The sequence below is a fragment of the Cebus imitator genome, unplaced genomic scaffold, assembly GCF_001604975.1.
Source record: "Cebus imitator isolate Cc_AM_T3 unplaced genomic scaffold, Cebus_imitator-1.0 Scaffold273, whole genome shotgun sequence".
NCBI classification, from domain to species: Eukaryota; Metazoa; Chordata; class Mammalia; order Primates; family Cebidae; genus Cebus; species Cebus imitator.
This window is the reverse complement of record NW_016107588.1, coordinates 2,350,554-2,361,769: the sequence shown is the minus strand read 5'-3', so window position 1 is coordinate 2,361,769 and position 11,216 is coordinate 2,350,554. Positions and strand designations below refer to the sequence as shown.

The 11,216-nt window shown below is 38.6% G+C and overlaps 1 protein-coding gene across 2 annotated transcripts in view; it reads left to right on the top strand.

Annotated features, from left to right (window-relative positions):
• The window catches only part of GABRA3 (gamma-aminobutyric acid type A receptor subunit alpha3), a 250,766-nt gene that overhangs the window by 208,929 nt on the left and 30,621 nt on the right, over window positions 1-11,216 (top strand). For both annotated transcript variants that reach the window (XM_017500892.2, XM_037728628.1), the window contains exons 7-8: window positions 326-469; window positions 10,278-10,430. In XM_017500892.2, the coding sequence (XP_017356381.1) occupies window positions 326-469; window positions 10,278-10,430 (297 nt within the window). The remainder of the gene's footprint in view (window positions 1-325; window positions 470-10,277; window positions 10,431-11,216) is intronic.

Below are 11,216 nucleotides of genomic sequence, written 5' to 3'. Positions count from 1 at the left end.
TGCCCCTACTGTCTACTCTCCAACAGAAGGAAAGTTTATTGGCAGTCTAGAAGATAGTCACTGAAGTGTGAGACCACTTTGGGTTCATTTCTATGTACACAGCATATACTACAGTAGCTATTCAATGAGGGTTCATTGGATGAAAGGATGGATACATGGATGGATACATGGAGGGATGGATGGATGTACTTCAGTTGAAGACAGATCACATACCCAGAACTCTTTGAAGATGGAAATTTTATTTCAATTTCATTTCCATTTAGTATCAAGGGTAATCATTCTCTGTTCCCTTCAACTTCTCTTTATTGACCCTTCTCTGCCTTAGATGCCTATACAACAGCTGAAGTGGTTTATTCTTGGACTCTCGGAAAGAACAAATCTGTGGAAGTTGCACAGGATGGCTCTCGCTTGAACCAGTATGACCTGCTGGGCCATGTTGTTGGGACAGAGATAATCCGGTCTAGTACAGGTATTTAACTTATGTTATTTAACAAATATTGCTGTAACTTGTACCGCTTGCCAGTCAATGTTCTAAGTGCTTATAACTTATTTAATCTTCAAAGCAATGTTGTGATAAAGTTAGTACTATCATGAGAAAATTATTATAAGTAATTTGCTCCATGTCACAGTTATGCAATGGCAAAACCAAAATGAACACTTTACAGACTGGCTCCCCAGACCATCCTCTTAACCACAATAGCCTGCTGCCTCTTGGAGAGTGATACAGAAAGTGAAGGGCATTTGGGTTGGAGTATGAGAAGAGAAAGGAAATGGAGGCCATGGTGGGTGAAGAGCTGAGCTTTGGTCCTAAAGATTTCATTAAAATATTTGCTTAACTCAGCCCATGCTGAGGTGGCACATTAATAATCCCAGAAAAGGTCAAACACACAGCCCCAATGTGCAGGGAGTAGTCATAGAATTATTTTCTTAAGTGGATCATGTAAGTTAGAAAAACAGCTTAGTTGGCAAAACCTGCTAGGTCTTATCAATGGCTAACAGTTTGATATTGACAAATGGAACTAAAGTTTTGTTCTATGGCCTTAAATCTGTCCATTTGGAAATGGCCCCTGACCAGTTCAAGGGGCCTGAGGCATGATATATTCTGAATCTCAACTAACCTTAGAATATTTGCCAAAATGGAATATATGCTGGGGCCCACATATCACATAATGTTTTTGCTGTGAAATATAAAAGCTTTCAACATTAATTTTCAAGCAACACTTGTCTCTGTGACTGCACAATTATAAATGTCCTTTTATCTCATTATCTAAGCATATGCTGTTCCCCCTTATGATGTCACAGTCTATCATCTTCTCTGCCCCCGGTTCTCCCTCCACCTCAAAATCAGGGGACAGTGTCTAAAAAAAATCAACATTTGAAATGGAGTTGAAGGACAAACAGGATTTAGATATCTAGAATTAGTGTGGGGAAAGGCTATTCTTGACAAAGACAATACTGAGATGTCAAAAGTCCAGAATGATGAGAGAACATGGGTGTTGGGGAAGCTGAAAGCTGTTCAGAGTGTAGGGCTGTGGGAGTGGGTGAGCTGTTCTATGGGGTCCTGGAGTCATGTGTGGCAGGCCTCCACCTGGACCAGCCCAAGTGGCATAGGTAGGCAAGGTGCAGTTGGCTCCAATCTGAAGAGTCTCCTCCCTCCAGCAGGTGAGCATTGCTGCTGCGGTCAAGTGCCTGGCTTTGGCAGAAGCAGTAGAGGTGGCCAGCAGTGGGAGTGTCTGGGCCACCTAGGCCCTGTCCCTGTGCCCCAGGAGTGCTCCTGGCCATCATGCATTGGCTTACCTGGGCCACTGTGACCAGGGCTCAGAGCCCTGGGAGTGTGGCCAGAGCTAGACAGGGACCCATCCCTGGCTCACTCTGCCGAAGGTGAAGCAGGGGCATTGATACACTTTTCCTGCACTAGCTGCACAGGTGCTGCCAGGCTCCAGGGCCTTGATCCTGGGACTGTGAAAGGAAGGAGGGAGAGAAGCCATCAACAGGTCTCACATACCCTCCTGTCCTCTCATGTCTCCACTGGACCCCTTACATGTGTGAGCAGAGAAGCCGGCTTCCTGCTTCCAGACATGCCACCACCACTGCTACTGCCTCCTCTCCCCTCCCTTTCCCACCCCAGTTTAAGGGAAGACAGGAAAGAGGCCCTGGGATGGGGCTGAGGCTGCAGCATCCATAGCCCAAAGCAGTGCACAGCACAGCTGGGCCCTAGAGGCTGAGGGCTTGCCTTTGCTGCTGCAGGGATTTCCTACTTGGAGAGAGTAAGCAAGAGACGTCCCTGCATCCATTCACTCTCCTCACCTCCCCGTCCGTCCTGGGCACTGCCAGCCTGGCATCAACTCGTGAGACCAATTTTTGGCTGCCCAAGCAGACCCTACTCCCACTTCATTTGGGCAAACTGCTGATTGTCTTATCCTTAGCACACAGACGGTAATGTTCATGACAGGAAAATTAGAACTACACAGAGGAGCAAATATTGGAAATTAAAATACTTTTTGTTTCCACTATATAGAAATATCGTAGAAGATATTGGTACATTAACTGATTATTGTACATTTGGTATTAAAGATGGTTCCATCTGCATTTTCTGTATAAATATGTTTTTATGTAAATGGGGCCATAGTATTGATATTTATAAGCTGATTTTTATTTCATTTTATATTATAAATGTGTTTTTGTGTCACTAAATGCACAGAATCCAAGTAAAATGCACACAAGATTTAGTAAAATATGTTAGCAACTAGAATGAACACACCACACATTTATTATTACTTATTTTGGTTACTTAAAAAAACAAAGTGAAAAGCCTTCCTGTCATGCCAGAACATAGTTGACAATGATGATATGCCATGTTGTCACTGGGAACTGTAGCATTTCATTGTGAAATGCAGTAAAGTAGTATATTTTGGGTAATATCCTCATATAGAGGGATCACAATCTGTTTAAACAATCATCTACTATTATATTCTGTGTTTTAATGCTATAAACAACACTGTAAACACCCTTCTTTTCCATAAAGCATTTTGCTCCTGTGTAATTATCTGCCTAGGGTACAGACATGATACTGATATTGCTATTTCAGAAAGTAGACACATTAAAAAAATTGATACATATTGACAAACTGCTGTTCTGAAAGGTTAAAGAATTCACACTCCCATTATCAGTGTATGAGCATACGAATTTTCCCTCACCCTTGCCAACACAGGTATTATGGGTTGAATTGTGTCCCCTGAAAAGATATGTTTAAGTCCTAACCCACAATACCTCAGAATGTGACCTTATTTGGAAACAGGGTCACTGCAGATGTAATTAGTTAAGATAAGGTTATACTGCAGTAGAGTGGGCCCTAATCCAATATGACTGGTGTCCTTAGAAAAAGGGGAAATTTGGACATAGAGACACACACACACAGGTGCATGTGTGCACATGTAGAACGCTATGTGAACATGAAGGCAGAGATTGGAGTGATGCTTCTGTTAGTTGAGGAACACCAAAGATTGCCAGAAAACAACCGGAAGCTAGGAAGAGGCAAAGAAGGATTTCCCTACAGTTTTCAGAGGGAGTGCTGTCCTGATGACACCTCAATATCAGACTTCAGCCTTCAGAAATGTGAAAGAATACATTTGTTTTGTTTTAACTCATGTAAAGCATGGTAATTTGTTATGGCAGCCCTAGAAAACTAATGCAACAAGATATTGTCATTCTTGTTTTCTTATTGTTTATCAAAGTAATACATGGGTATGGTGGTAGAATTAATCATGATCAATTTTTGAGCATGTAATATGTGCCAAGAATTTCCCTGTGGGCATGTATTAACTCATTTAACCCTTGAACAACAGTCTGAGGTAGGTGGTGGTATTATCTGAAGCTTATAGATAAGGAAATCAGGGCTCAGACAGATTAAATAATTTTCTCAGAGTCACACAGTTGGTAAGTGATGGAGCAAGATTTGGAAACAAGGCAGAAAACTTGCTCCAGAATCTATACACATAAAAATGACATGGACCACTTCCTTTTTACTTTTCATTTAGAAGGAAGGATGGTAGGAAAGAAGGCAGGAAGAAAGGCAGGTGGAGGGAAGAAGGAGAGAAAAGAAAAGAAAATCAAATAACAGAAAGGTATATACTGAAAAGGAGCAGTTTCTATCTTAACCATTTATGATTTACTTCTGTTTGTTCCCCCTATAGTTCTAAATAATGTGCTTATACTGCTATTTTTCACCTTTAGAGACGAAATATCTATTCCCTACTCTAAGGTATATGAGTAGTTATCTCACTTCCATTGCCCCTACCTTTCCTTTCCTCCAAGTCTTGATAGCTGGATCAAATAGTTAGCTATATTTATTCTATCAACCCTTCTGTCCTCATATCCTCCTTTCCTTCTTTCAACTTCTGCCAGCTAAAAGTTTGCTTTCATTGTAAAAACAGATTAAAATTTGCACTTAGTTCTTGTGGTAGGGAGAATAGTTGTCCCCCAAAAGATGCCCACATCCTATTCCCTAGAGCCTGTGAACATGTTAGGTTACATGGAAAGTGGGGATTAATGTTCCTAATCAGTTGATTTCAAAATAAAAAGATTATTCTGGATTATTCAAGTGGGCATAATGTAACCATGAGTGTCCTTATAAGGAGAGGCAGGAAGACCAGAGTTAAAAAGAAAATGAATAGAAGATATTTTACAACTGGCTTGAAAGATGACAAATGGGGTCACAAGCCCAGAAATGTGGATTATCTAGAGAAGCCAAAAAAGACAAGAAAATCTGTTCTTCCCTAGAGTCACCAGAAATTAATGCAGCCTCACCCATATCCTGATTTTAGGACCCTGAGACCCACTTTAGACTTCTGACCTTCAGAAGTATAAGAGTATAAATTTGTGCTGTTTTAAGCCAACAAATGTGGGATAATTTGATAAAGCACCAATCAACAGGAAACTAATACAATTCTATATCCCTAATTAAGCTTTCAATACTTTCTCTGTAGATTGATTTAAAAAGCTCAAAACCAGCAAGGGACATTTGTATTACTGTGACTGTGTAAATACTGACTTTTGTTGGGATTGCATTTTTCCTTTAAGGACCTACCACCCACTTAAATTTCCCTAGTTTTCTATAGGAAGACCCTTCAGTGTATTTTAGAAAAAGGCACTCTGGTTATCTTTCTTTTGACCGGGAGAGTAAACATCTTGATACAGTTATTGTGCCTATGGAGGTAGAGCTTGTAATTTCCCAGGTTCAGATCTGTAATTAATGTCCCTGTTTTCCATTCCCAATCTTGAGACCCTCTCCCTTTGTCCCTGCAGCCTCCAGGTCTGTGTCCTCTCTGGACGTTGCCAGCAGGAACCTCCCTTGTAAGCTGAGCTCCTTCTGCTGCTTCCCATCTACACTGATGCCTGCTTTCTCCATCAGCACTTTCTGAATTCCAAAATTCTCTTGAGCTCTTTCATTCATTCTTTCCTGTTGTTTTCTTTCTTATGGGTTTGTTTATTCTATTTTATTGTCTTCACTGGCACTTGAGGAAGTCTTAAGAGAAGGAGGAGGTAAATGTTGGTGCTCAGTTTGCTATATGAATAGGACATCCTTCCAACATTTTACCTACATTTTTTAGGAACTGCATTATTTCTATTTTTAAAATTTACATCTTGAATATATCTGGAGTTTTATTTTTGGTTTGCACTATGAGGTAACCAAATGTACCAATATCCATTAGTGAATAATCTAGTTTTTCCTCATTGATATGAGATGCTGCTTTTATCATATACTAAATTCACATGTGTGCACACAAGTACACATGCAAACATTTAAGTCTGTGTTAGTATTTATTATTCTTTTTCATTGTTGTCTCTCTACTTTTATATGTATCACATTAGTTTAATTATTGTAGATAAATGTTTTCAAACTATGTATATATACATGCACACACACACACACACACACACACATAGTATTTCTAGGAACATACACAAGGGGCTGTTAATTTTGTTTACCTAAAGGAAGGAGATGTGAAATGAGTAATTTGGGACAGATGTGGGAGAGACGTTTTTCTGCACTTACTTTTATACCTATTGATTTAGGAACCGTATAAATATTATTACCTCACATATATGTGTATTGTTTTTATTGTGACCATAAATTATGTGCATTTTTTTCTAAATTCTGCATACACTCTTCCATGTATGCAGGAATGGAAATCTGGGCCAGAGAAAGTACCCACAGTCCATGGTTGTTCTGATTGGTATGGCTGGCTTTCTCTCCAAATGCTGTCAGTCCTCAGTATAAAGTAGCTTCAAGCAGTGGCCATCTGTTCTTTGCTCCAGCTTTAAACATGTATTAAATAAATGAATGAAATTCCTCAAAGTCTGTGTCTAGCTGTTGGCACCATCCCCTAATTTGGGAAATTATTACATTAATTTTCTAAAAAGATAGTTTGGATATATGATCCTTATTTATCAATCTTTCCTAGAAATTTGATTACTTTTAGAATGACAGTTTTATTATTATCATTGCATATATTATTTCTTTAAATGTATAGTATAGGTAAGTAAATATAATGCATAAAATAAGACATAAAGAAAAATCAGAGAGATGGAGATAAAAAGAAAACAGGAGGCAAGATAAAGGACAAGGAATAGAGATAGAGAGATGGAAAAATACCCAAGATGGATTTAAGAAAATATATCCACTTACTTTTTATGATGAGTTAATTTGCCAAGCTAAAAAACCCTCTTGTGTGTTTCAAAACCTTAGAAACTAGCTAAGCTGTGAATGTGTTTTACACTCTATCCTCAAATACTTCACATTGAACACAGATGGAGTTTAATAGGCTGGAATGAAAAGGCAGGAGAAAATTCCCCCAAATCACTTAAAGGGTCATCCTTCATAATAAAAAAGACAGAGAGACTCAGCAATAGGGGCAAGGAGGGAGATACTCTAACAAATGTACTTTAGGAAAATATATTCAGTTATGTAAAGCATTATTTAGCTAAACTGTTCTGCATTTCTGATACATAGATAATGTGATTTGTGAATATACGTGCATTGTATGTTTTATATTGTACCCTTGAATATTTCACATACAACATACACAACACAGATGGTACATAATGAGCTTAAAAAGCTGGGACACAAGGGTGGAAGTGGGATGGAGGGAATTGTTAAAATCTTTCAATTTGATTAAAGCTTTGGTTCTCTCTTTGGCAGAGAAGGAGATATATAGAGATAAAAATATCAGAGTGTGTTTAAGAAAACTGATTGAGTTAATTGACATAATAATAATTTGCTAAGGTTTCTAAAAGTCCACTTGTAAGTTCCAACCATGGAAATGATATAAGTTGTGAATACCTGTAAATAAACAAAAATGTCTTTCCATTGTCCCTTTGACAGTTTCACACTGGACCCAGATAGTCTGCAATACAAGGACAGAAACAAGAGAAATCTTCCCAACTTATCAAAAGGTGTCAGTTCTTACTAAAGAGAATTCCTTTCACCTCTTCAGAAGAGAGAAACCAAGACAGAAAGAGAAAGAAGTATAGAAAAAGAGAGGATTGAGGAAAATCAATGTGTTCAACTGTTTTGAGTCAGTTATTCAAAACAAATAGTTAATTTGATGATCTTTTGAAAAGTCCATTTTCTTTGCCTTTTAGAGCCACAGAATGTAATTATGAATATTTATTACATGTTTTATGTATTAAATATTTTACATGATCAGAGTTAGCATTAATAAGTAAGATTTGGAAATGTGAGACTAAGATGGTAAAGAGGGGAAATTGCCTAAGCTAATCGAAGTCCAAATCTCATGAAAAACAAACCCCCAATACCTTTTCAGTGGGGAGAGTGAGTGAAGGAAAGGGAAAGGACAGAAAAAAGTAGAGGTGGGCGTACACAGAAGATAAAACAAAAAAAGAAAAGAAATGAAAAAAAAAAGAAGAGAGAGAAAGAAAAGAGGTAGGAACTCCAAAGTTGTAATTTTTAATTTGCTAAATTAAAAATAAGCCTACTTGTATTTTTTGTGTTCACATAAACAAGCTAAGATGTGAATACATACTATGGATTGCATATGGAGGCTCGAATGACCAGATGGTGTTTCCTAGGTTTAGGTACAAGGGAGTGGGTAGAGTAGAAAAGTGGGAAATTGCCTTAATTGGGAATCCTGCCAAAACCAAATGTGAGTGGAGGAAGAGAGGTGAAAAATAAGAAGCTCTGTTAGAGTAGTCAGATTGCAAGGGTCTTTGGGGACTATTTTGGAGACTCTGGCTTTTACTCTTTGAGAGATGGTAAACCATTGGACAGTCTTGAACAGAAGACAGACAAGATATGACTTATGTTTTAATAATATCATTTATGGCAGCTGTACTATGAATGCATTGAAGAGGAGTCAAGGACAGAGCAAGGAGACCAGTTAGAAAGCTATTACAGTTCTCTAGGTGAGACCTGATGGCAGCTTAGACCAGGGTGGTAGCAGTAGATGTGGTGAGAAGTGGTCAAATTATGGATATATTTTGGAGAAAGAGCTGGAAGAGTTGGCTGACTGATTGATTTTGTGTGTGTGTTACGTGTGTGACAGAGAGAGTGAGAGAAGGAGGGTGAGAGAGCGAGTGAAAGAGAGGAAGAGAACATGGTGGGGTTGAGAAGTCAGTGGAAAGTCTCTTAGGTGAGACATTTTGAATGGGAGTGTGGGATGGGGAAAGTGAAAAACAAAATGTTGGTTTTCATGTTAAGTCAAGATGCTTATTAGATCCCAAAGTAGTGATGTCTAATATATAAATCTTAGAGTTGAGTAGAGAACCTTAAGACTCCTGTAATAAAGTACCACAAACTGTAACTTAACAGAAATGTGTCTCACATTTCTTGAGGCTAGAAGTCTCAAATCAAAGTATCAGCAGGGTTATGTCTTTCTAGAGATTTTGAGGGGAGAATCTGTCCCTTGTCTCTCCCTAGCTTCTGGTGGTGGCTGCAATCCTTGACGTTCCTTGGCTCGCAGCTGCACCACTCCAATCTCTGCCTGTTGTTGTCACATGGCCTTCTCCCTGTGTGTCTGTGTTTTCACACGGTGCTCTCCTGTCTTATAAGGACTCCAGTTGTGTTGGATGAGGGGCCCACCCTACTCCAGTACTGCATGATCTCATCTTAACTAACAACATTCACAATAACACCATTTCCAAACAAGGCCACAGTCTGATGTAACAGGGGCTAGGGCTTCAGCATATCTTTGTTCAACCCATAACAAGTAGGAAGCCCAGGTAGAAGATATACATTGGGGAGTTATTAGAGTTTAAGGTATTAAAGGCTCAGGCTGGATAAGAATGGCTAGTGTCTGAGTGAGACAAAAAAGAAGTACAAGTATAGTTTTGACATCCTCAAATGTTTAAAAATTAAAAGGTCAGCAAAGGAGGCTTTGGAGGAGTGGTCTGTGAAGTAGGAGAAACCAGAAAAGCATCATGGCATAGAGGTTCTGTGAAGACAGTGATTACAAGAGGGATGAAGGATCAACTGCTTAAAGTGCTGCTGACAAATCCAGTAAGAGGGAGAATTGACTAATGGATTTAACAACATGGGGTAATTATTAGTACCCATCTCATAGAGCTTTTAGGAGGATATAAAGTTAACACTCCACAAACACTCAGAAAATATTTTGGCACACAGTAAAAGCACAATAAGTGCTTACTCTTATTTTAGAAGTGGGATAATGTAGGTTAGTTCACATTCTGCTATATGAACTTTTGGGTCTAACCAAGTAAGTCCATTAGAACAGCAGAGCATAATAGTTAAAAAGCAAAAACTATGGACAACCTACCCAGGCTTGACCTTGGGCTTTACTACTTACTAGCTGGGTAACCTTATGCAAGTTGCTCCATCTCTCCTTGCCTTAGTTTCTTGACCTATAAAATGAGGATAACAATAGTACCTACCTCATAGGGTTCTCGTGAAGATTAAATATCTTATAATGTTAAAGTGCTAAATGAGTACCTATCACACAAGTGCTGTAGATTATTATTTTTATTATTATTTAAATGACAACATTAATGTACTTGAATGAACTTGTCTCAAAATTGTTTTGAGCAAGCTGTATTGGTACACCAATAGCATTGTTTTTTCACACAAAAAAAAACACACAGTTTTGTGATTATTAAAAGGCTCTGGTTACATGAACTTGGGAGGTGCTGGAATACCTTGTCTTTAATATAAGATTAAGGAGCTTTGTGAATTGAATCGGGGCCCAACTTAATTTAACAATGGTTACGTAGCTACATACTGCCTAATTTTACTCTCTCTCTAGGAGAATATGTCGTCATGACAACCCACTTCCATCTCAAGCGAAAAATTGGCTACTTTGTGATCCAGACCTACTTGCCATGTATCATGACTGTCATTCTGTCACAAGTGTCTTTCTGGCTCAACAGAGAGTCTGTTCCTGCCCGCACAGTATTTGGTGAGTGATAATTTATGGAGCGTAAGGGAAAGTTTTATCATGGAGAGTCACAGTAGAGGTGAGAAAGGTGGAAGAATGATTCCTGGAGAGAATGGGAGAAATGCCTGAGCTTAACAGTAGCAACTGAATCATCAGACCACGGAGCTTTAGACAACTGAAGTCTTAAGGAGGAAGTTAGAATAAGAAGAATATTTAACCAGTAAGATACTGAAATGCTTCCTCTCTCAGTCCTGCTTGCCCCAAAAACTGGAGAGGGAATTATCCTTTAGTGAAAAAAAGAGGAATTTAGTGCACAGAGTGAAGAATTTAAAGGGTTAGAAACCAAGCTGTCAACAGAGTATTGGATTGGGGACTTTGTTAAGATCCACCTTTTTTGTGTGAGTGTCTGTCTTTTCTGCTTCTTCTCTAGTCTTTTTGAAAGTGTGAATTATCTGATATTCTGTAAAGGCCACACAAGGTTTAAAGAATTTCTTAATAGTACCCACAATCAAAGGCATTTTCTTCATCATGAGTATACTGATATCTAGGAATACATTTGCATATCATTAGCACTTTTCCTCACAGACTTAAAACATATAAAACATTTCCTGCCTATTTTTCCCACTGTAGGAGATAAATATTTTTTTCAGCTACTAAACTGCCTCCATGGCGATGACACCTGTGAGACATATACTTGAGTGTACTTGATATCCACACAGAAGGTGTTTCTACCAATATCCTGAAGTTTTACCAGGTAGTGAAATAAAAAGTAAATTATATTTTAGGAAGAAGTAGCATTGTAGGTCA